This window comes from Cryptomeria japonica, chromosome 10, assembly GCF_030272615.1.
Source record: "Cryptomeria japonica chromosome 10, Sugi_1.0, whole genome shotgun sequence".
NCBI classification, from domain to species: Eukaryota; Viridiplantae; Streptophyta; class Pinopsida; order Cupressales; family Cupressaceae; genus Cryptomeria; species Cryptomeria japonica.
In genome coordinates this window covers 833,856,710-833,883,308 of record NC_081414.1, presented here as the reverse complement: position 1 = coordinate 833,883,308, position 26,599 = coordinate 833,856,710, and the positions used below count along the sequence as shown (strand labels likewise).

The window sequence follows — 26,599 nt, the reverse complement described above, 5'->3', positions numbered from 1 at the left end:
ATTAATTTTATTAATATTCATTTAAAATCATCTCTAATGTATTATACAAATGTTTATAACATATTCTATTGTAAAACTTCTCCAAACTATCTTATAAGAATCTAACACAAAACTAACTGAATATTTTAATTATTAATACTAAATCATGAAAACAACCTTATTACAAAGTATAAACATTATTTTCCAAGGTCAACATCAACAGTAAATACATAATCATAGCTGAAATTTTAATAGAAGTAGTACTGTTATCAGATAATATTAGTCCATGCGGAAGATAACTGGTGCTCCATATTGAGGTCGCAGAGTAGCTGAAGACATAGGAGCATGAGCATAAGAAGGTGAAGTGACAAAATAGAAATTTTGCAGAATCATGGCCAGCACTAATTTTGCTTCCAACAAGGCAAAATTTTGGCCCACACATATAGTTGGACCTGCACCAAAGGGCATAAATGCCATTGGATGCTTTGCAGCCTTTGCAATTCCTTCACTGAATCGCCCTGGGTTGAAATCTTTGGCATCATTTCCCCACAAAGCAGGGTCATGGTGAATTGCAAGGATCGGAATAAAAAGTTCAGTGCCGGCAGGAATTGACAGCTTTCCAAGTTTCATTGGCTCACATGCCTGTCGCAACAGAAACATTGCTGGAGGATAAAGTCTCAAGGTCTCGTTTATGATCATTCCCACCTATAAAACATTCAAACAATATTTTATGGGGTATCCAAAATACTGTAATTGAATTCAAATCTCAGTGCTGGTTTAACTGTGATTGTTATTACTTGTTAATGTGGGTGTGTGAGATGGTCCTTACAATTTTGAGGCGACTTAAGCTGTCTGGATCTGGATCATTGTTTCTCCCACATACTTCCACCACCTCTCTGCGGCCTCGCTCTTGCCAATCTTGATGTATGCCCAACAATATTATAGTCCATGTCAACAGTACTGATGTTGTTTCATGACGAGCAAAGTAGAAAGTCTTACATTCATCAATGATTTCCTCTGTACTCAGGCCTGCATTACTATTACCATTCACTCCCACCTGCTTCTTGCTTTCAGACATCATTAAACCAAGCAGATCGGCACCATATCTACCATTTTTTTCCGTTATAGCAGTCTTTTCCCTGGCATCTATAACTTGTCTTACACATCTTCTTATTTCTTTCTCTAAATTCCAACGTTGCCTATTCTTTGTGGTAGGCAGAAACCTGATGAAAGGAGTTACTCTCAGACATTACGTATCAATGTAAGAAATCAAAAGAAGGACAAAGTTATTTGAGTTGAAAAACAAGTGGCACTCTCAACTGTGAGACAAAAATTGGAAAACCTCTCCAGCGACTGTTTCAAGAAAAAACTATCAAGAACAGAGAAAATTTAAGATTGACAATTATACTGTCACAGAACTCAAGTTTGTCACCTGAAACCTGGAATATAAACACTATGAAATGCTTCAAGTACTAGAATCGTTTGTTTTGTCTGCATATCAAAGATATCCTTTCCCTCCGTAAAACTGCTTCCAAATGCTGTGCGGGAAATAACATCTGCTGTAAGATCGCGGAACCCCTTTAGCACATCAATTTCCGGTGCACCTGACAATATCAATTTTCTCCATTCCTCCAACATATTGGCACTGCTTTTCACAATTGTTGGAATCATCCCCTGCAATTAAAGAAAGAGTATAATCAAAATAAATAAGTTTCTGACATTATGAATATAAATATCTTCCTATGAAACCGTGAATTTATAAATAGCAAAATAGAGAACTATTTGAAAAATAATCTGCATAGATTCTAAAATATAAGGTTTTCTTTGGCAGTCATGGTCTGAAGTATATTTAAGCTAAAAGTAACTTCTATGGATCGAACAGAGTACTGCTATTCAGAAGCACCAGCCAAGAGATCTGAATTCAAGAGGGCAAGGTCTCGTCTCCAATGGTCGGTTGATTAAACAAAGTTAAATCATAATATCATTTTTCTACTAGTAATTTTTTTCTAAATGTCAAATTTGGAAGTGTCCAAAAATCTTACACATCAAAACAAACAAAATTACAACAGGAATAAAGGATCCACAAAGAAACTGGTCTTAAGATAAGAAAGGCCCAAGCAAATCAAACACCAACATTACAACAAAGAGACAGCCAACACAAATAGCAGCGTAAGAGTAACAAGACAGCCGACACAGTCAAGGAGGTTTGAAATCAAGCCTCTCCAAAGAGCTCTGAAGCAATTTCTGATCCGATCATCCGATCGGGTTGTTTTATAATTCTTTGAAGAACCAATCTCAACCAGAGGGAGAAGCTCTGGTTTACGTCTTCAACAGAATCCACAACAGCTGGGTCCAAATCCTTACCAAAATGTAAAGAAAAAACAGAAACCAAAGGGTTTTGCTTGCTCATTACAGAAGACCCTTTTGTTTTTTGTGAGCTTGCAACCGTAAAACTCAAATCATTTCATTCGAACCTAGCCTCCGACTTCCTATGATCAGAAGAGATCCTTTGAGACTGAATATTCAGCTTATCCTTGATAAGCTGACATGAATGGGATAAGACTTTAGTTGTTGCTCTTGAGCACAAGTCTTAATTGTATTAAATCACAAATGAGATTAGTGGATAAATAATTATAAAGGTGAGAGACTCATCGCCCCCTGAAGCAATATCTTTGGTGGTAAACACCACACGGAAGTATTATATTCTGTCAAATTGACCAGGATCTTGCACTCAGACATAACCCTTCATTAAAGGCATGTCAACCCAGGACATTAGTTTAATATGACCTTGGACTGAATATCCTTTTAAGACGGCTAAAGATTCAAGACTAGAAGCTTCTTAAAACCAAGTGCTTGCTATTTCAAACTGATTTTTACTTGGCTCTGGCTGTGATGAGAATCAGGGCTCAAACACTCACCAATGTTTGTTATGACGCCCAAAGTGCAAAATTTCGCAATGGAGACATATTTTATAGGGTAATAATTGGTCGTGGGATACTTGGGCATCTACATAACCTCGAGATTACACCTAATCAGGGGAATCACCCAGGCTCTGCAAGTAGTAAAGGTGCGATGGTCAGCTCCTGCGTTCTTGGAAAGAGGGCTTTATCCTTTGATTGGGTGTTGGTCCAACAATCAAACCTCATGAAATTTTCAGACGATTGATATGCAAAGTAGATTTATGTTTATTTATCAGTAGGAACTTGATATTTTTTTCTCTCTAAAATATAATTCAACTTATTTATTAGATCATTATGTTCTTAATTTAGGAAATAAATACAGACATTCAGTTCCTCACCTTCAACAGATCCATATGGAAAGCAGGGTTGATGATTTTCCTATGCTGAGCCCATTTCTCACCTTTCAACCCCACCAGTCCCTGTCCCACCAGTTGTCTTGCAAGGGGATTAATCGGAAACTTCGGATAGTTGCCAAATTTAGTGGACAGTATCTCCTTAATAAGCTCAGGGTGGGGAACAACCAACCTGGCATGAGACCCGAACCAGAAAATATAATCCTTACCTATATAACATATAACAAGTTTATTAATCAATAGGGTTTTCAGACTCCTGCATCTTCTTCTTAATTGGCGACTATTATAAGTTCTAACAACACCCCAGCAAAACAATCAATGGTCTTAAGTACGAATTCCAGTAATATGATTAATAAAATACCATATGCTTAAAAATATGCAGAATACAAGTGTACCATAGGTTTTAGTCCACTGGTGAATATAGGGAAGAACTCGAGGGAGTATGTCATGTGAGAGCGGCATGGGTTTGGATTCCTGCTCATCGGTCATTCTGGATATATCTGTGGAATTCCCATAGAATAACCTGTATGGAGGACCACTGATTCCTTGCGCTTCGAATGACTTTTTCAATTGCAGAGGCTTCCAATATATCGTTGTTGTAATCTTGAGTAGAAACAAAGCTAAACCACCACAAACAACCGCCAAACCCCAAAATACCCCCTCCATATGCCAGATGTGGCTAACAGCCAGTAATTATTTGCTTAAAGCTTCAGATTTGCTGTAACGATGTCTGTGCTGCCCAAGTGTAGTATCCTGTTATATTTACAATTGCAGAAAGATAATGACCTTTTGTTTGAATGTATATAGACAAACGAATGCGATGTAATTTCATTTAATATATTCCCATAGTATTGGACTTAAACAGCACAACGCAAGCTTCGACAGCTTAGATGACATATGTGGACCCTTTCCTGTCACCAGCATTTGTTTCCATTCAAACTGTTGAACTCCGGTGGATGCCCGTAAGCGTTTGATGGCATAAATGAAAAGACAAGAACGTCAGACCAAGGTATCTGAAGCAGACAAGAGCGTTTTACCCATATGGTTGTTGCAATAGCGACAATGGGAACTTCAAAACAGGGTATGAACATCCATCAAATTATAATGGAATGGAATTTATTGTCAGATATTACTGTTGGAAATGCTCTGTTAGACATTTATCCAAAATGTGGAAGCATATATAAGGCATGTGAACTGTTTAACCGGATGCCTCAAAGAAATGTGGTCTCATGGAATTCTATAATTGCATGATATGCACAAAATGCGTTTGGTGAGAAGAATTAAGAAACTTTCAACCAAATGTGATTAGCAGGTGGAAAGCCAGACTGTGCAACCTTTGCCAGTATCCCAGCCTGTGCCAAAATGGAAGCCTTGGAACAGGTTATTGACATCCATCGCATGTTAAACGATAGATAAATTTCATCAGTTGTTGTAACTGCAATCGCCCTGGTAGACGTGTATGCAAAATGTGTAAGCATAGGTAAGGATCGTGAACTGTTTGACGGAATGTCATGGTATCCAAAATGTGGAAGCATAAACAAGGCATGTGAACCGTTTGACAGAATTCCTCAAAGAAATAAGTTCTCATGGAACGCCCTGGTTGTAGGATATTTAAAAAATGGATTTGTTGAAAAGGTTTTAGAAACTTGCAACCAAATATCAGCATCCTCCGACCATGTGCCAAATGGGAGCTTTGGAACAAGGTATGGACATTCATCAAAGTATAAAGGACACAGGAATTTTCTTAAGAGGTAGTTGCAACTGATTTGCAAAATGTAGATTGTAGTCACAATTCACCATACGAATTAATGAAGAATTTTTGAGTTTAGGGAAGTTGAGGAAGGTTAAGATGATGGTCAGACTGAAACTAGTGAGATAATTATTTTGTGGGTGCGTATTATGTGTGTAGTTTGTGATGTTCTATATTCAAAGCTAGAGTTCTCAATTTAAGTTGGATAGTGTTTATTTATACTCATACAAGTATTAAAATTATTTCTTTGTATCATTCTTCTTTGTCATTTTATGAGAACTCTATATTTATAGTGTGATTTTTCTTTTCACTACAATTCCATTTTCTTACCTCACTTTCTTTAACATTCTCTATTTTACTCATGCTTCACATACCACTATTATTTGTATTTCTAAACCTTAAATAAACTAGTATAGAGCAGTTTGATCAACTTAAAAAGAAAGTGGATACGATGCCTGTAGCTATATAGTCCTCCATATTGCACACCTTTTGTGTTTGAGGGTTTTAGCCAACCATTGTCCATTGACTTTACTATAGTTATATTATGGAAACAATGGTCACAATTGTCACCTATGAGCTTGTAATGATACGTATCTAGATATATTGCATATGAAGATAAAGTCTTACCTGAATTATTTCCATGAACCCTAAGGACTATGCCCTTGATTATGTTTAATCCCTAGCTCCTATTTTTATCCATTATTTTAACAAGCTAGCCACCACTTTCTTACAACACTTATGTGTCAGTATGGTCATAAACAACTAACTAATGTAATTAAAGGTCCCTAGAGACATAATTAGGCTATTAATGACTATGGAATTAGCTTCCAAATTTATGTGGTAAAATTTCTATGTGAATTTAAATTTTTTTAAATTTTAAATATTTGAATCTTATGGGGTATCATCCACTTCCTCTTGCTATTCAACATGTAAAAAAAAATAATACATTTCAAAGTAGAAATGACAAGAAAGAATCTAAATCTAGTCCAATCAAATGTCTACTACATTTGATTTTGTACCATTCAAACATTGATGGTTTAGGAAATTTACAAAGCTTAGCAAAACATTAGATAATGTTCTTCAAACCTTCTCAATAATTTGGTAAGCCTTAATTCATCCATCTATAGGATTCTTGTAGAGGATTGTCTCAAAGTTGTATAATGATTAATCCTTCTGCAATCTCCATAGCATTACTCGACACACATACATATACTTGTATTATATTTGAGCATAAAATCGTAGATCTCACTGATAATAATGTGATTCATGTTGATGGTGTGAATGATAGAGGATATGCTTTGGTTCCTCCGTTGAAATAAAATTGAAAAACTTATGCTCCTATTTTTTCATTATACACAATCTAACAACATTGAACACTAATAGGTATTCAAGAATCCTCCAAACTTATTGCAATAATGACAATTTCCATTGAAAGAATAGTTCTAGGCTATCTCATTTCCGCGTTCACTCGCTCTATGTTCTACTTGATTGCATGAAAAATAATTTCTTTTGAATGATAAATACTTGGAAGAAAAAAGAGGTCTCTAGTCCATCATAGACTTCCAGAAATTTTGATTAGGCATGAAAGTCTTCTTATCCTCAGTAGTATTCTTCATTCCTTTGTTCTTATTTTCATTGATCTTCGAAAATTCACCAAAATCTCTATTATTCTGAAACTGCACTTGATAGATTCATGTATCTCTTTTCCACCTTTCAAACTCAAGCCATTACTAATCTGATCTTTAGCATCTTTGAGTTCTTTTTTTAGATTTGTCACTTCTTCTTCTAACTTCAAATATTCTTTGGTCTTCTCATCAATATTTGTTTCAAACTCATCAATTGCCTTCTTTCCCTTGTCCACTAAATCTCTTAAGAAAATAATCTTCTCAACTACCTTCTTATACTTATCTCTACGCTCATCCAAATCAGCCAATGCAGATCTCAATTCTCCTTCCATATCAACAACTCCTTCAACTTCATCAGAATCACCTTGATCTAAATCATCCATATCATTCAACACTTCTTCAAACATAGTGTTCAAAAATATCAATCTACCTCAAGTGGTTAAGCTTACTCAAGAGGAACCTTACACTAATACCAATTGTTGAACATACACCAGATGCTAAGAGTGGGCTGAATCAATATAAATTAAAAATTCAGACTGCAAACTTATGTTAACCAATTAATTCCAGACATGCACATCAAAAGCATTGAACAAGTTCATCATAAACCAATATTTTATATGTCGAAAACCTGAACTGGGAAAAACCATGGTGAGTGTTAACTCGCAAGATAATCCACTATATATAGAAATGATTACAACAGAGAGAGCTCACTGCTTCAAACTTGCAAACCAAGGCTAACTTCATATGGCGCAAGATACAAAACATGACTTGCAAACCTAAAGCTAACTGCAACATGACAAGATACAGATTTACAACTTTCAAGAAAAGAACTATATGAATAAAAGCATAGATCCATATGCTAATTACAGTCATTTTTAAAGCACAATCTCTAACCTTATTGAAATATCTGAACCACTAGATCTTTCGGATTACTACATCTACATTCACTGATGTTTCTCCATTGCAACAACAACACAAATCACATCAACATCCTTACATGAAGTCGCACATACTTACTATTGAATCCAATTCACTCACATCTCACACATGTATCTGTCGATATTTTTTTTCAACAAATCATCACATATATACCAAACTGGAACAAAACATTCTCACCAAGTTGGCCAAAAGAAATATTGTAACGTGTACACATATTTCAGGCTCAAGATATATAGTCGAACTAAAATATAAAATGTGGAACATAAACCAGACCTAAAACAACATCGAACGAGTAATACTGAACCAATATAATGCATCACAAGAAATCACCAAACTAAGGAACACATGTACTGAAAGAGTCCAGACCAAAATAGACAACACCCAGACCAATAGATAAAGCTTCCAACTATTCTAGCCATTGCAAACAAGCTAATATCATATAGAACAACTTCCAATTCCATCTATCTATATCCAACCAATAAAAACCAATCCTAACAAACTTCAGTACAAAAACAAAACTGTAGATACTTCAACGAAATACTACAACACTAAATCTTGCACAAAAACTATCAAATCCCACATAGTAGATGTCTAGGCCAGAATATATCCGGACCACACTGTTTGACATCAATGACAACAAAGACCACATTTGTAACAAAAGATGCCTTTATGGTTACATTTTTCTTTTGATTCGTCATTACTTGAGTCAATGTGAAGTCACTTATTGAATTTACTATTCTTCGAAAGATGTTGTCCAAGGTGGATGTGGAGTTTTTTACATGATACCATGGTTCTAATATCCATTATTTTGGTAAAACCATTTATCATTTTGGCCTCAATTTTCTTATATATTAGTGGTAAAATATACTAATTTGATATCATTATTTATAGGTACACAAGATTTTCCATAATGTTGTCAAAGTGTCAAGTGTAATGTATTGATATTTTATCATATACATTTAACACCAATACATACTTTTCTTGTTTGTCTAGTGGATGTTTTCCCTAAAAGTGTTTTCATAAATATTGTTATTGTGGTTTGTTGATTTTATTTGTATTGTTAAGTCACATAGTCTTTTAAGGTAATCCAATATTAAGAAACTAAATTATGATTTACATACACTTTGAAGAAGATCTAACTACAATAGTTTCATCAAATTATTTCTTGGCACCAACTACTCAGTCGGTTCACGGTTTATACCTTTTAACTTCAATCATGCTCACATACTCATACACACTAACAATTAGGCAAAACTAGATTGACATATTACATACATAAAGTACATCAATCTCAACACAAACTATCCTCCCTAGCTTATGATAGACTCAATCAAGTACAATTATCATTGGGCTTTCACCCCCTCACTCAATTGAGTTGAAAGTTTATCCTTCACTCAATTCAATTAATAGTTTATCTAAGTTTTCTTACTTCACTTACTTAATCTATATAACACTTCATTACATTTTCTTGAGCCGTGTAGGAATCAACATACTAGATAAATCACACATGATTACGTACACATGCCAAATTCATTTTCACAAGCTTCACATTACTAAGAAAAATCACAAACACACACCCATCAAAGCCTCTATTATTTCCCTCATTTTTTTATTATTCTCTTCATTCAACTTTTCTAACTTTTACACTCTCAAATAATTGTAGTACTTAAATTATTTCTTTAACTCTTCCCTTCAAATCTCCTTAGTTGATCAAGACAATACATAATTATTAAGCATGATAATCTAAGGGTTTTCAACATTAAATAAAAATGAAATTTCTAAGCAGCAATAGTAGGATTGGTTGGAAATAGATCATGATCATCAGTTGGGATAGTATCATCATCGATTAGCTCCCAACTAGTAAGAGAGAGAAACCTCCTCTTCTCAATTTTTTAATATTTGGAAAAATAGAAATTCAATTGTCTTTTCTAGTTATTCAACTAATGCTCACTTTTCTTTATACATTAAAATTATTGTTTGCTCTAATGTAATTATGCAAGTCCAAGTGGAAGCTTGCAAATTTTCTCTAGAACGTGTATCTGCATGAACTTCTTGATCACTGGGGTAATGCTTTTGACACTTTTAGTAGAGTCCTAGACCCTACTTCCTTGCCACCTTATGGGCATAGACATGATCATAGTCAACTGGCCAAATAAAATCATAGAGTTTTCAACCTCAAGGTTCCAAGGATCTTGCTTCATACAAATGGTCTCAATCCTGTCAACCACCCTTGATCTCTTTTTATAGGTGTGATACTCCTAAGTGACTATATTTTAACAAGTTATAATTATTTTGAAGATCTCTCTTTATTCTTAATCATTATCATAATCTTAGTTAACACTCATAAAGTAATAACTAGATGTCATTCTTTTTTTATAATTGAACAAAGTTGGTTACAAAGAAAGAATAGTAGCTCCAAGAATGAACTACAAGAAAATAAAAGGAAATTACAAAGTATCCATCACAAAACAACTATAAGCAAAATGCTAATCTAAAGTAGTTTGTAGCAAACTATACAAAGTACATTGGGGCACAAATTTAACTTGAAGTTCAAACAATTTTGGAGTTGTCATGAACCTCTAACATCGTCTACAAGTGCATAAGTTGGTATTTGATCTCATCCAAATGATTGCTATAAACATAAAGAGGTGAATTATAACATGATGTCAAAATAAAACTGTAGCATTTCTACTTCAAGATGAGTAATGTGATTAGAAAACACAAATAAACATCTACATTTCCAAATACGCAACAAAATAGTTTGCCACATGGAATCAACAACCACGATCTTATGACACAAAAGACCCAAAATGACTTATTTCCAACTCAAAACATGATAAAAAGTAGAAGGAAAATGATCAAATATAGCAGTCCCAAAAAAAAAAGTTATACTTTCAACATGTTGACAAAAACGACACTTAACTGGCTGAAACTTATAATATTTCAATCTATCCCCAATAGACAATCTAAAATGTAAGGTTTTTCATGTCAATACTTAATCTTGACCTCCAAATCTAAGCACTCAAGTTCCTCCACTTCATCTCTTTAAATTATAATCCCATTTGTTCTTTAGTCTGGGCATTAATTAGCTGCTAGGAAGGAGTTTTAAATAATTTTTCTTCTAATAATAAAATGGATTTTTTCTAAGCCAAACCCAATCTTTGAAAACATTACACTGAAGAGGAGTGGATAACTTCGTAAGAATATCCAAAGGATCCAAAGACTTCACAAATCTAACAAACCCTTTAGACCTATTATTTAGATTGAAAGAAATTTTGGAGCTTTGTCAATCAACCCAATCCATGGAATTGAAGTCCCAAAATCTCACAAAACTGCTGCACACCTTTCTTGAAAAAATAATGAGCTTGTTTGGGAAAAGTAATAGCTAGTGATTGCCTATGATATTGAGCAAGTTTATTAATCTGTCCAACAACTTTCCATTTGTTAGTTGCAGCAGCAAGAGTAATAAAATGATGAACCAAGATTTTCCAAGGTTGCTTACCTGTAACAACTCTAATTTTCCACTTTGTTGATAAATAAGCCCCTTGAGTCTTAGGATCTAATAATCCTAGCCCGCCTTTTTCTTTAGGTTGTATACAATGTAACCGAGACGAAGCTTTCAAACCTAGTTTTCCATCTCAATTAGTATAAGTTTGAAAACATAAATATTCAGTTTACAACCTGAATTGTACCAGTCAAATATAAAAATTTATTCCAATTAAAGATCTTGTTTTTTTAGTTTAACTAAGAACCAATTCCACACCTTAGAAAGAGAGCCCCCAAGCCAAAGAGTATACCCAAATATCTGATAATCTGTGAATGTCTAATATGCTTTCAATCTTTAGGAATCCAATGATGAAGTAAATCAGATTTGACCATAAGAAACTCAATATTGTGATGAGCTAATTTTGAGTTCAAAATATAGCAATACAAGTTTAGAACATCCATATCATTATTAATTTCTGTTTCAGAAATTTTAACAAAAGACAACTTGTCACCAGCAAAACTCATTCTTGAGAAAGTGACAAACTTAGATATCAACAATTTATTAGTCTATAAAACAAATTTACTATATTCCATTGCATTAAGATTTATAATCCATGAGGTCCATAGGATTTCATCCACTCTTTTTCCTTTCCAAAACTTAGGAAACATGCGGCAATTACAACATGTTGAGAGAACGTGATTATTCCCAGCATTTCTAATTCGAGATACTATTCAAGGTCTGCACTATTGAGGTCTGGTGATAGATTAATATTATGTATAGTAGATCTAAAATGCTAGTTAAAATTTCAATGACCGAGGAGTTTCTAGATACTATTGAGGAGGATAACCTGAGCTCCGTATTGAGGTCGTAGGGTAAATAAAAGGAAAGGAGCATGAGTATAAGAAGGTGAAGTCACAAAAGAAAACTTTTGCAGAATCATGGCCAAAACCATTTTTGCCTCCAACAAGGCAAAATTCTGGCCCACACATATAGTTGGACCTGCACCAAAGGGCATGAATGCCATTGGATGTTTTGCAGCCTTTGCAATTCCTTCACTAAATCGCCCTGGGTTGAAATCGTTGGCATCATTTCCCCACAAAGCAGGATCATGGTGAATTGCAAGGATCGGAAGCTCAAGTTGAGTACCTGCAGGAATTGAGATCCTCCCAAGTTTTGTTGGCGCACATGCCTGTCGCAATACACCATCTGCAGGTGGATAAAGTCTCAAGGTCTCATTTATGATCATTCCCACCTACAAAACAAAATCATACAATATTTTATGAGACAAATCCAAAATACTGCTTTTGAATTCAAAACCCAGTGCTTGTTTACAATTTAAATTGGGTATTGCTTCGCATTACATCCTTTGAAATTGTTTTGCCAAGATAACATGTACAAATTTCAATAATTTCTCTCCTTTTTGTTTCATTTCTTAGACTAATTGCTCACCAACACCTATTTGTTATAGTTTGACCACCTTTAATACCATTTCAAATTTTCATAAAGGCCCTATATATACGATTGAATTCTGTTCCCTCTCTATGTATATTTAAATTTACAATAACTGAATCTATGTTTCTACTATGGATGTCAGCGGGTACCTCAAGAACCTGGAAAAGTATAGAGGCTAGAAATTCAGTTTATCAGAACCAGCAAATGGCCCCTACTCTAATATATTATTTGACTAATATTAAAATACTTTATGATATTCTCATGGAAATTTTCGCTTCTGTTAGATGATTCATACAATTTTGAAGAGAACTAAGCTGTCTGCATCTGGATAATTGTTTCTCCCACATACTTCCAACACCTCTCTGCGACCTCGCTCTTGCCAATCTTGATGTATGCCCAACAATATTATAGTCCATGTCAACAGTACTGATGTGGTTTCATGACCACCAAAGTAGAAAGTCTTACATTCATCAATGATTTCCTCTGTACTCAGGCTCGCTTTACTTTTTGCATTGACTCCCGCCTGCTCCTTGCTCTTAGACATCATAAAGCCAAGCAGATCAGCACCATAGCTACCTGGTTTTTCCATTCCAGCAGTCTTTTTCCTGGCATCTATAACTTGGTTTAAGCATCTTCTTATATTTTTCTCCAAATTCCAACGTTGCCTGTTCTTTGTATTAGGCAGAAACCTGATGAGAGGAGATACTCTCAGACATTATGTACCAATTTAAGAAACCAAAAGAAATTATAGATTCTGTGTACTCCATAATATGAATAGGCCCTCGTAAAGTACCAACACATTATCCTAGTCCGACAAACGTTAGCAAACATTTGTTGTGGGTGCTTTTGTTTCGTTAGTTAATCTCAAGTGATAGAACCTATTTATTAATGTAATTTCAGATGAAACATTTGAACAAACTATTATTTAAAAAATACATAAGAGAGAAAATGTTGATTGCACTCCTAATTTAAGAATATGTCACAAAACTCAAGTTTGTCACCTGAAACCTGGAATATAAACAGTGCTAAATGATTCAGCTGTAAGAATCATCTGTTTGGCCTGCATATCAAATATTTCCTTTCCCTCTGTAAAATTGCTACCAAATGCTGTGCGGGAAATAATATCTGCTGTAAGTTCCCTGAATTCCTTGTGCACATCAATTTCCGATGCACCTGACAATACCAATTTACTCCATTCATCCAACATATCGGCACTGCTTTTCACAATTGTCGGAATCATACCCTGTAATTACAGAAATATTATTAAAAATATATATAAATTTCTAGCATGACAGAATATATCTCCTATGAAATTTTGATTTAAATGTCAAAGTAGGGAAGTATTTATAGAACAACCTGGATAGTTACAAAGAGATTAGGGTTTATAATGGCAGAGTCATAGATTCGATAAGATAAAAGTAACTTTTACAGATTCTAACAAGAATATCAGTGTACAAAAAGCACCAGCCAAGGCTTCTAGGTAGCATCTCAATCAGGTTTACTCCCCACTGGCCTGTAAATTAAACAAAATTAGTATGTTTCTAGAAATCTCAAGGTAGGCATTGATTGAAAAAAAAAAAGTTAGTACCAGGGTCTCCCACGTATCTCTTTTTGAATGCTTTAAGAGAAGTACGCTATTCTCTTAAGTTGACAGAGATATAACCCTTCATTAAAAATATGTCAATCCAGGGCAGCAGAGGATGGCGCTTAATTTGGGTTTCCTCGTGGAAAAAATCAATGGCTTATTTCTTCATCACAGACGAACTTGTTAAAAAATCTTTGGGCTCAAGTGATGTGGCCCTGCCCTAGACATCCTTAAGTAATTTGGCTTGAATATCCTTCAAACTAATTGCATTCTACTTGAAAATCATTTTTAACTTCAGTTGTGACGCCCAACTGCAATATTCGGCCGTGGATATAACGTGGTGATTATATCTAATTGGAGGAATCACCCTGGCTCTGCAAATAGTCCACTTATGCATGTTTGGAAAGAGGGTTACCGGAAACCAGAAACGTGACAGCAAAGGCAAGAGTAACACTCTGAAATTTTTTCGATGTATATATACTATATCATTTTAATCCTAATTCTATCTGAAAACACATCCTTTGCAGAAAAGTAGCTCAGGTATTCTAGATATGTCAAAAGCATCATATCAATTATTTGTATGAGCAACCTAAAGATTTGCACAAAAAGTCCATGAGAAAAAACTCTGGGACATTAGAAATCATTTTAACGCTGAGAATGCAAATGCTCCGTTTGAAATCATATAATTATATTTGATGGATCGTTCTTCTTTGTGACACTACTATGGCAGACCAAACGAAGACCACTTTATCTATGTGTTCTAACATTATTTTGGTTTCATGAGGACTTCAGCATCCTCTCTTTCTCTTCATTTAGGTTCTGTTATGCTTGATCACAATGTTTATTTTTACAGGGTCTCTGATTATGGTTTCCTTTCTGCTATGTGGTATCATTCTAACCAGTGGTTTGGAGAATTGTGTTTCATAGACAGGGGTGGTTCAAACTGGTGTTTTTTTGGCAGCAATAGCTATGCATCCTTCGGTGATCATACTTTAATCTTCCTTCTATATGCTTTTGCTGGTGGCTTCCTTTATATCTAATGCGGCTTATGTAATTGGGATGGGTTTTTTGATGTACTATGCCAATGAGCATTTTGTATAGGGTAGAATAGGCTTGTGTTACTTAAGTAATACTGAAGGGTTTTCTTACTGATTCTTTCCCTTAGTGCTTTTTGAACCAGACACTGTAAAAAACTTTTAAAAATTAATATAGTTCAGTGGTTCTATCCACTTTTATCAAAAAAAAAAGCAAAAAAAAAACAAAAAAACAAGATAAATAGATATTACAATTAGTCTATTCAAAAAGTTAGACAAATTAGCCACAATTGCTAAATTCATCAGAAGGGTTAGAAAATTTCCTAGATGAAATGTAGGTGAGCTGATCATATTGAGTTAAAAAATTATGTGTACCCAGATAGGTAAGTGAACTTGAAACACCATTATCATTGATACAGCAATATTTGCAAATGAAGCTGAACTCGTCCGTAGTTGGGTTTGCTTGAATTTTTTTTAATAAGGGGGATAAAAATTTATTAATCAGAAATTAAGAATACAAAGTAAGAATGATTGACAATCCAACAAAAACCAAAGAATTATTCATTCTTATCCTCCCCAACCAATAGTTCTAACATAGGAGAGAAGTCCAAATTCAATTGTCCACTATCTGCAATATTCCAATCTTGCATTCTGTCAGATACCCATTTTGTTAGACAATCCACTACTTTATTCCATTCTCAGAATCAAAAATCCTACTCAACTGAAATCTGTTGAATAAACACAGCTAAATATCAATTAACATCATAACCTTCTATTTGATTTTTAGATCAATGAGCAGGACAACTATTTAGCCTAAGCCAACTTAAAGAAACGGTTTCATGTAACATGGATAAAGGACAACCGTTTCACAAAATGTCTGAGCCAAAAAAAAAAAAAAAAAAACTTACAAACAGAACTACTCCCTGAATTTTGCAGGTTAAGTTCATAATTAAAAGCAACGCTCAGTGAGTATTGAATGAATCTTTGGGACAATAAAAAGATTTCCAAAGAAGGTATTTAACATATAAAAAAAATGCAGAGAACTTATTACCATGATGTGGAACTTGGTAGATTACTCTCTGAAAAAAATCGATTCATATATTCTATCATTTTGGTCCTAATTTAGGACATACATACAAACATTCAAACATTCAGTGCCTTACCTTCAAGAGATCCATATGGAAAGCAGGATTGATGATTTTCCTGTGCTGAGCCCATTTCTCACCTGTCAACCCCACAAGTCCCTGTCCAACTAGCTGTCTTGAAAGGGGATCACCTGGAAGCTTTGTATAGTTGTGAAATTTAGTGGACAATATCTCCTTAATAAGCTCAGGATGGGGAACTACCAACCTGGCTTGAGGCCCAAACCAGAAAATAAAATCCTGACCTATACATCACATTGAACAATTTATTAATAAATACAAACTTCAGAATCCTGAATCTTCTTTTTGTTCCTAATCAACCACTATTCTAAGTTCTAACAATTCCCAAGCAAAACAATTAATGGTGCTGAGCAGGAATTCCAGTAATATGATTAATAAAACATCAGGCGCTCTAAAAATTGCAGAATACAAGTGTACCATAAATTCTGCTCCACTCATGTAAATGGGGAAAAACTCGAGGGACTATATCATGTGAGAGTGGCATGGATTTGGCTGTCTGCTCATCTATCATTCTGGACATATCTGTAGAATTCCCATATAATATCCTGTATGGAGGGCTCCTGATTCCTTGTGCTTCAAATAACTTTTTCACTTGCAAAGGCTTCCACAATATCGCTGTTGCAATCTTAAATAAAAGCATAATTAAACCTCCACAAACAGCTGCCAAACCCCAAAATAGCCACTCCATATTCCAGACGTTGCCAACACCCAAGAATTCTTTGGTCCTTAAAGCTTCAGATTTGTAGTGACTATGTCCGTGCTGCTAAGTGTAGGATTCCTTGAGTTCTTGATATTATTATTATATTTGCATTAAGAAATGACCTGTTCATTGAAAGGACAAAGAATAATGAATGCAAGTATGTACAGCAGAGTGTCGTACTCAAGAGATAGACAACTTATATTATTATCAATAAGTGTACAATGATACTAATGAGAGGATGATTTCTTTGTAGATATAGATAGTTTTGTAGATATAGGGGAAAGGACCCAGTAGTCGTGCACCCTAACTTCACGCTTCTCAAAATCCTACTTGGAAATTTCGAATCACTCCGATTTTTTTACAGCAGCTTACTTGGCAAGTCCCCTGCTTATAACTAAGGTTTCAGGGCCACATCATCAAATATGATGCCACATCAGCATGCTTTTTGCCAAGGTGTCCAAAACAGCCCCCCAAAAAAGTGAGACCAATAGGCGTGCAAAAGAGACCCCAATAGTTGTGCAGCCGATGTGGCATCACCTGATTGGTTACTTTTTACAATATTAGTACATTTCTTAACAACTATTGGTACATTTCCTAACAACTGTTGGTACATTTCCTAACAAAAATTGATATTTTTTGTTTCAAACAATAGGTTTTATTTGTTCAATTTTTGGAACAAAAGGTATCAACAACCCTCACAACAATTGGAACATGCTCAACTACTGGGTCCTTTCCCCTAGATAGTTTTTTAATATTAGCACTTGTATTAAAAAAGATGCAAGGGTTACTTTGATAGGGGAAGGGTACGAGTAGTGGACATAGTTTCAATAGTGGACACCCTTTTGTCAACCCAACTCCATAGTAGATTGTAAAGAAGCCCAAAAATATGTACGAATAGTGCATCAGTAGTGAATATCACATGTACCAATAGTGGATAATTTTTCAACCTTTTTCCCTTTTATTCGCTGCTCATTTGTGCACCACAACTGACCCATTTGTGCACCACTACTAGACATTTGTACAAAACTACTGGGGCATTTGTCCACTACTACTGGAAATTATGAGTTATCTACTATTGGTGCAAAGGAGTTCATGTATGGGTAGACACTTTGAAATGACCACTTTTTTATCTTTCGGCACAATGATTTCCACAGCGTGCATCGTCCCCATCTGGACTATTGTTGTGTTCCGCTTGTTTGTGTTGGGTGGTATTGGCTAGTTCAAACGATGAAGATTCCAAACTATTTGGATGATAATTGGTGAGCCTAAGCTTACTCACTTACTCACTTTTTTTAATGTATTCATTATCAAGGTTTTATTTATGTAAGGGTTAATACTATTTTTCCCTTTTGTGATCATCATGAAACTCTCAATCATATTTTCTAGTTTTTTTTTAGGAAAGGCTAGTCTACTTGCAATTACATACATAATTTATTTTTGCCTTTTAATCCCTAGTATTTCTTTAGCATATAATTTTTTATTATGAAAATATTGTTCCACCATTACATAACATTTGCATGAATTATTTTCACTTGCTCCTTTATAACTTCAAATTGTTACACATGATTGCTCACTCACGTATAAATTTAAATTTCTCCTAGCATATATCAATAATATTGACGTATTTACCATGTTTGTTCATTGATGGTATCAAAGTATAATTATATTTTGAGGTAGTGATCTATGGAAGGATGTGTGAACAAAGACTTGGATGTGATAAGATCCACACAATATAAGAAGCAAGAGGGTTTGGATTGCTCTTTAGACAATTTAATGAATGCATGTTTAATGTTGATTGTGTGGGGCATCAGTGTCTTTCCAAATAAAATAATAATCTATTAAAAATAATTTTAACATTAATTCAACCTAAATATATTTAATTTCTTAAGTAAATTTAAAATTATAATATTAAGAATAAAAATGATTAAATTCTTGAATAAATTAAGAAATAAAAAATTATTATAAATTTAAATGTAAACTATTTAAAAATTAAAAAGTTATAATTTTAATTAAAATATTAGAAATAAAAATAAATTATATTAAAAATTGTTAAAATTTAAATTTTATCTTTTAATATAAAAATCTAAAAGCAAAATCAAATGCAACCAATTAATTTTTATATGATATTTTTTTAAATAATAGTATTATAAATTATTATTGATTTTTAAATGAAAGAGTATATACTCTTGTGGATATTGCAAATTGAAAGAACATTTGAAAAACAAATTAAAAGGGAAGAAAAATATTAACATGTCTATTAGATGAAATTTAAGCTCCTTTTAATTTATATTTTCCTAACCTGATTATTTTTATCTTCTTGTAATGGAGGGAATTTGTCACTTCAAGGATGATGAATCCTTAAGGATAAATCATCCTTCCGATTACCTCTTTGAACAGGTGCAATGCTGAGCCAGGGGATAACAAGATCATGCAAGGAATGTCAGATGCCTGAGAGACATCTCTGGATGGCTCTATAGAGCCTCTGTCTGTAGGACAAGCGCGTCGATTAGGGGCGCCAGCATGACACGATGTCTTCCTGTACTGACGGAATACAGAGTCCGAGTAGAAAGCTCAGGACACGTTGAAAGAACTTGCATATTAGCTAAACAATATTGAAATATACGAAAAACATAGATTACGAAATACAATAAGGGAAATATACTGAAAGGTGAGGAAAATCTCACAAATGGTCCATGCTATAAAGCCTCTTGCAAGATAATCTCCTCTCCACGAAGTTGTACCTACACACATGCAAGAGAAAAAATGTTGGGGGTTGTTTTTTGGAACCTGCCTAAGTCAGACCCCCGTTTTGGTGTTTCCACCTCCACGTACAACCCAAAAAGCCACGAGAAAGGAAGATGATAAAGAAGAGTACAAGAGCCAATACAAATACAATGATATGCTATTTGATAATTGGAAAATAAGTGAGATGTTGGAAATGCAAGATAGAGCTAGATTACTCCCCTAGTGCTTGGCAAGTGTTGGTATGCTTGGTAAACTTGGTAGATTGACGATGTTGCAACAGTGGTGGTGGTGTCTCTAAAAGCTTTAATTTCCAAGAGCAAGTCTTCAATATATCAAAAAAGATCGCTTGGAAATGTCCCAAGATACAAGAAATAGGCTAAGGGAGGAATCTAGATGTCGGTGGTCGCGTAGGGATATGTTACAATTCCTTCCTAGCATGGGTTGTAACGTCCCAATGGGCACCTATTGGCTAGCAGGTTAACAAGACGATAGTGCCCCGTGTGAACATCTCTACATCGTGTTTGCGTCTGTGAACCTGTCAGGTTGGCATAATTGATAACGCCTTTGGGGAAGCTTTCATTGACTTCTTTGGTGGACCAAAAGGACAAGCTGGTGGCCCTGTCCTCCAAGCAGCGTGGGGGAGGCGCCACATGTCACAATTGCCACTAAAGGTGATAAGGGTGATATTTTTTACTCTAATCTTTTTCCCCACTTTAGCAAGCATGTCTTCATTAAGAGATGCAAAGGTAAAGTAGGAAAGATAGAAGAGGTGAAGAGGAGAAAATATCGCGATAGGGAAGAAGATGCTTGTTGATCTGACGAAGTTGCCCCCAACGATATGATGTTTTGATTTTGGAATGGAAGTTAATACTTGGAATATCATCAACATGCTAGTTGAAGTCTATCCCGATGGATGATAAGATATGATAAAGAAGTTGGAATAAAGCACAACAAGAACAAGCCTCACCATGGAGGAAAGTCCCTGATGATGGAAAGATGCAAGATAGGGCGACCGCCATTGATACAAGATACACCAATATGGTTAGCATAATGCGCCATGTCGAGAGCCATATGATAGGGCATGATAAGATAGTATGGATGATCATACGATAGGGCACATTGGAACACTGATATGGATAACCATATGATAGGGCACATTGGAACGTCGATATGGATAACCATATGATAGGGCAAATTGGAACATCGATATGGCTAACCATATGATAGGGCATAATGATGTGCTGACATGGGTAGCGAGGCATTAGATCACCATGTGATAGGGAAGATAAGTTAGTCGGCATGGGTAGCGACATGCTAGATTGCCATGTGATAGGGCAATTGGAATTGAACATAGTAGATTGGTCTCTACCAAGGCAAGAAAGATGATGTAGATTGGAAGGATGATTTAGCCCCCATGTAGGCAATCTTTGGAACAAATCAAGTGGTTTGGCCCCACTTAGGCGCACATGATAAAGAAAATTCCTGAAAATAAAGACATAAATATAGAAACGATGATATGATGGCCCCCCTTAGAATGATATGCATGGAAGGCATACCATTCTAAGGAGAAGAAGAGTTGTGGCATGTCAACATAACGATCTATGTTTCCATCGAATGCCACCAAGAAATAGTGACACATAAATGTCCACAACATCAAAATACGCAATGCAAGAGGACAAGGGGATCCGATAGTTTGGCATCAGAACCCATACCAGTGTCAAAAAGGCATATAGTACCACTACGAGAAGGGTGTATCGTCATAGTGCCAAATTTCTTGGATCTGAAGAAGAAATAAGGAAAATAAAGATAAAATAAAAATTCAGGTCAACATGGAAGAAAGAAAAGAATGCCCCAACACTTTGTATCTTCCCTGAATGTCGAAAAGCAAGATACAACAAATAGGAGGAGGTAAACAAATAGAGGAATGTGTATGACAGAAAATCCCCTATATCCAATCACCTACAGAGTAACTCGGGCCCTGCAAGAGAGAAAAATAGATAAAGATAGCCAACCTCTCATATCCAGGTACCTACGGGGTGACCTGGGTCCCACGGGAGGGAACAAACAGATAAAGAAAGTATGGGGGAACACAACCACATGCACATGTAAGAAGATGGAGATAAAGAAGAAAAGTCCTAACGACCAACCCATAGGAGGGGATCTTATTGTAGGAGATCATTGTCCTCAAGAAGAGCCTCGTCCTCCTAATCTAGGTCATAGGGAGAGGGGGCCGAGCTCAAAGAGGGACTATTGCAAGGGCTGCATTGGGTGCCTCACCAGTAGTGAGGGAAAGAGACGAAGGAGGAGAAACATCTTTGTCTACAAGATCGAAGGAGGTGAGGCTCAACGATCGTGTGAAGATCATAGACAAGACTGGAATGTCCTCCAAGGAGCCGAACATGCAGGCCTCTGGAGAGGAAGTAGGTGGCTCACTTGGAGAAGACGGAACAAGAATAAAATTGTTGGCCTTTGGAAGAGGGGCATTTACAAACTCGGGAGAAGGAGGGGCCTTCTCTATCATGCAAACAGAAATAGACAAACCAACAAACACAGAGGCAGGCAAAGGAAGGGATGAAGAACAAACTTGTACTAGTCAGCGACGTTGAAATTCCAGGATAGGGCCCTGATCAAACTTGTGTTTACACAAGATAGGAGTGTCAGGCCTCCTATTGACTGTAGTAGGCTGAAGGACCCCAAGAAAGTTGTGATTTTGAAGGGGCAACAAAATAGGTGGAGCAGCGAAAGCTACACTAGAGACCACTTGCGTGTGCGACATATCCAAAGGCACAAACAAAGGTGGAGTGTCTGATAGAGAAATAATAAGTGGAGGCTCCAAGGAAGGAGTGATGAAGACTTGCACCCACTTAGGGGGAGGGTCATCAAAGGTACTTGGAGCGGCGGGAAGCAAAACCAAAACTGAGGTAGAAGCAGGAGCCACCAAAGGAAGAGGCTTTAAAAAGACAGTGCTGGAGGATACACCAACAGACTATAAGGCAATGTCACATGCTTGAACCTAGGCATGTTGAAAGCGTTTATGCTCATGAACACACTGGTTTTAACGAAGGTAGGGACCACCAACTGTAGGCTGAGATGAAGTAGGAGCATCATGATCCATAGGAGAGGCCTCCAGGATCAGCTCAAAAATAGGAGAAAGCCTAATCGATGAAGCAGGAGGAAGATCCTGAATGGGCACCACATTCACATCGATAGGTGCCTGACCTCGCTTCGCTCAAGGAGCAGGTGGATGGATAGGAGGTGCCGATATGGTCTATGATGTAGATGCAAGAAGAGATGAAGGAACCCAAGATGAGTTTTGCCCCTTTGCATAGCGAGATGGCTTAGGGATATCGGCCATGATGGGAAGCTCAAAGGGGGCTGGGTCATGGACTTCAGTAGTGAAGGTGCCTTTTCGTTGGCTACACTATGTGAAGTCGCATGAATAGAGGACACCACTGGGTCTGCGTGGTCCTAGGTGGACATGGAGGTCTTAATGCAGGAGTGAGTTTAGCCCCGACCCCTTGCAATGGAAGGACATGTGGCACAACCCATCCCAAGACCGATATCTCAGGTGCAGAAGTTGATGCGCAAGGCGATAAAGTTATGGCAAGCTACACAAACGTAGAAGCCAACTCCCTTGTCATATTTATAATACGCACGGTATAAAAGGTCACTATAGGGAAGCATGGGCCTAATCGAGGTAGGCCAGAAGTGATCCAAAGAGAAGTCCCCACGGGGAATCAACGGTCGATAGCTAGTGTCTTGGATGAGATGCATTGTACCCTCATGATTTGTACATGTTCTTGATTTCTTCATCTCCTAATTATTCTATATGGCAATGGATATAAATTCTAGGGTCTTCTGCATAAACAACTCCTTTGGGAATTTGGTAAAAAGAACTTACATTATCATCCTTTTTAGCTATCTTGGGAACTAGCTGAAATACGGGCCTAGGGCATTTAATTACCTCGACTACAGTAGGGTTTGCTCTGAATTTAGGTGCAGAGGAGGATGTCATGATTATAAATACCTTTTTCTGCCTTAAGAAGGATTGATTGCTGAAGTGCTTTTGCCTCTTTGCTCGAAATGCCTTAGCTCTGGAAATTTTGTGAATTTTGAATGTTTGAATGCTCGGTGAAGTAAAATGGAGCCAAAATCACAAATTTATAATGTTTACTTGCCATCAACCACATTTACTGAATGTCGGCTAAGTAATCACTTAACTTTGTTTGTCGGTATAGAAGTAATTTTCAACTTCTCATCGTTAACCGAGGGAATAATAGCATATGTCTCATTTGATTGCCAAACCCTCAAAGAAATTTTCTTCAATTTGATGAAGAGCTTCCTGCCGGTGGAATACTACTCTGTTCTACCAGTGGAGTGTTGATTGGTTCTATCGGTGGAGGAGTATTCCCAACATTATTTAGGTCTAAGTTTCTAATCCATTGTTTTGAGAATTCTTGCTTAACCTCTTCAACTTTTGCTTTTCCTTTCAAACGAGAACTTTTGTTGTCTGCCGGTGATCCTTTAATTCTGCAGAATTTTGCAATATGCCCAATCTTGTTACATGCATAGCAAGTCACATTATTCTTCTGAATAACTTTCCCATAACCTATCCCAGTTTGTGTTCTACATTGATTAGATAGGTGTCCAAATCTTCCACAAACATAACATCTCACATTCATTCTGCAATTTTAAGAGTTATGACCAACTTTGTTGCATTTTGAACATTGACCGATGGGTGTGTTGATATTTTGATAATTTCTAGATCTACATTGATTTTCTCTATGACCGTACTTATTACAGTTAAAGCATTTTCCATTAAATTTGTAAGCAGTAGGTTGTCTTACCGGTTTGCCATGATCCTGTGTGTTTGCAGTACTAAAGCTTTCTCCTGCCTCAAAGCCAATTCCACAAGTGTCACCATTAGGTTTCTGAATCTTCAATAAGTCACCAAGTTCTTCTGAGCTTTTCTTGAATTTTTCTTTGTGTTGATTTGCAATATCCAGTTCTCTTTCTAAGATCTCTTTCTACCTCATCAGTTCATTAGAGTCATTCTGAGTATGCATCAGACCTATCTTCAATAAATCATTTTCATAGCTAAGTCTTGTGTTCTCATTTGCTGCATTATTTAGTCTTCTAGTCAGCTCTTCTTCATTCTTCTTTCTATCTTCATTTTCCTTATAGAATCTCATGGTCATATCTTGCATCTCATTCTTCATTGTTGTGTTCTCTTGTTTCAGCTTGCATATCTGATCATTAAGTGATTCCTTTTCGTCATTCTCATTTTGCTTCTTTTCACATAGTTCTCTTCTTTTATTTCTTGCAATGGTAAAATTTTCTTGAAGTGCCTGAATGATATCTTGAGTTGCCTTTAGATCATCTTCAAGTTTGATATTTTTCAATTTTTCTATATCATAATCTAAGGGAGCTGCTTCTAGTTGCTTCATCAGATTTTCAATCTCTACTAGTGTCAAGATCTTCCTCAAGCTATTAGGCTTCTGAAAATAGAGGACCAAGCTCTGATACCTATTGTTAGGATTCCCACAGATACTGAGAGAGGGGGTCAATCAGTATCTAATCGGTATTAAATTTCTTAACTTAAAACATGTAGAACATATTAGAATAGTGTACCGGTAAGCAAGAAGTAATGCAATAAATAGAGATAAAAACAACCACATGAAAAACACACCATAACACAAAGATTTAACGAGGAAACCCGGTGTGGGAAAAACCTCAGTAGGATTTGTGACCCACAATATTCACTTACTGGCCAATAAGAGAATATTACTACTACAAGAGGGGTCTGCACATGTAGGAAGGCCAAGAGCCTAGAGCTCACTGCTCAATTACAAAAATGGGAAGTCTCACTGACTTACAAAATGGATTATATAAATCTAATGTCTTGTACTGCTTCAAAATAGCATCTATAATGCTAGATCCAGTATCGGTTTCTGCTCTGCTTCTTACATAAACCCTTAACCTATAATTTGCATAATAGGTCTGCCTTATTTCGCCTAATTACCTTCTACCGTCCTTCTTCAAATATTCTACAATGATCTCTTATATATATGAGTCATTTTACAATGTTGCCAAGTCGGCTTATAAAGATTTTACAATAATAAACAAAATATATTACAACAAAAATCCTGTCGGCCTTTGTGCCAGTATGGTTCCTTTCACTGCCAGTGTCGGTGGTCTGAGTGTCGGTGTAGAGTCTGATCTTGTTAGTGCCGGTGGATTGCCTTGTCGGTGTCATAGGATTGTAAGGTTGCCATCAATGACAAAACCTTCAATCACCTACAATGTCTCATTGGAGTGTGCATATACCAACATAATAGGCACTAGATCATGTACATACTGATGAAATTTTTTAATTGTTAGGATTTCAATATCAATATGGAAAAACATAATGGAATTACAAAAAAACTAGAACTTATTTTTCTAGAGCAAGAAAATAAATTTCTTACTTGACAAGAAAATTTTTCTTCTAAATGATGTTCTAATTATAAAATTTATATATTCATTTTATCTCGAGGAAGCTCCATTTTATGGATAATATTTATTGTCTTCATTTCTATATTTTTTATAATATTTTTCAATGCAATACTTTTTTATTACTACAATTTGTATTTGTATTTTAACAAATATGAACAATAAAAAAAGGCAACAAGAGGAAAAAAGGATGTAATTCATGAATTCAAGAAGTAGGTGTTGAACACACAACATGACTTAGAGGGGGGAGAATCAGTTCAGATCTCTAACACAACTTTATTTCTAATCTATTAAACTTTAAACCATGTCTAACATATTACTTTAATGAAACCATG

The 26,599-nt window shown here is 35.8% G+C and overlaps 2 protein-coding genes across 2 annotated transcripts; both read right to left on the bottom strand.

Moving 5' to 3' along the window:
• Positions 1–241: 241 nt before the first annotated feature.
• On the bottom strand, positions 242–4,048 carry LOC131859393 (cytochrome P450 734A1-like). Its single transcript, XM_059213073.1, has 5 exons — positions 3,688–4,048; positions 3,278–3,501; positions 1,412–1,653; positions 809–1,202; positions 242–684 (listed from the first exon to the last, which is right to left on the bottom strand). The coding sequence occupies exons 1-5, from the start codon at positions 3,956–3,958 to the stop codon at positions 259–261; spliced, it is 1,557 nt and encodes a 518-aa protein (XP_059069056.1). The 5' UTR covers positions 3,959–4,048; the 3' UTR covers positions 242–258.
• Positions 4,049–11,650: 7,602 nt separating this feature from the next.
• Positions 11,651–17,140, bottom strand: LOC131859392 (cytochrome P450 734A1-like). Its single transcript, XM_059213072.1, has 5 exons — positions 16,745–17,140; positions 16,328–16,551; positions 13,547–13,788; positions 12,841–13,234; positions 11,651–12,345 (listed from the first exon to the last, which is right to left on the bottom strand). Exons 1-5 carry the CDS (start codon positions 17,013–17,015, stop codon positions 11,917–11,919), a joined length of 1,560 nt encoding a protein of 519 aa, XP_059069055.1. The 5' UTR covers positions 17,016–17,140; the 3' UTR covers positions 11,651–11,916.
• Positions 17,141–26,599: the final 9,459 nt, after the last annotated feature.

Bases quoted from the DNA above. Each gene is read 5' to 3' on its own strand.
- LOC131859392 (XM_059213072.1), bottom strand. From the start codon at position 17,015: ATGGAGTGGCTATTTTGGGGTTTGGCAGCTGTTTGTGGAGGTTTAATT. The intron at 16,552-16,744 runs GTACACTTGTAT...TGTGATGTATAG, and splicing joins TGAGTGGAGCAGAATTTATG to GTCAGGATTTTATTTTCTGG. The intron at 13,235-13,546 runs GTGACAAACTTG...TCCTCTCATCAG, and splicing joins GTTTATATTCCAGGTTTCAG to GTTTCTGCCTAATACAAAGA.
- LOC131859393 (XM_059213073.1), bottom strand. From the start codon at position 3,958: ATGGAGGGGGTATTTTGGGGTTTGGCGGTTGTTTGTGGTGGTTTAGCT. The intron at 1,654-3,277 runs GTGAGGAACTGA...CTTTAATTGCAG, and splicing joins TCCATATGGATCTGTTGAAG to GGGATGATTCCAACAATTGT. The intron at 685-808 runs GTAAGGACCATC...AATGTTTTATAG, and splicing joins GCTTAAGTCGCCTCAAAATT to GTGGGAATGATCATAAACGA.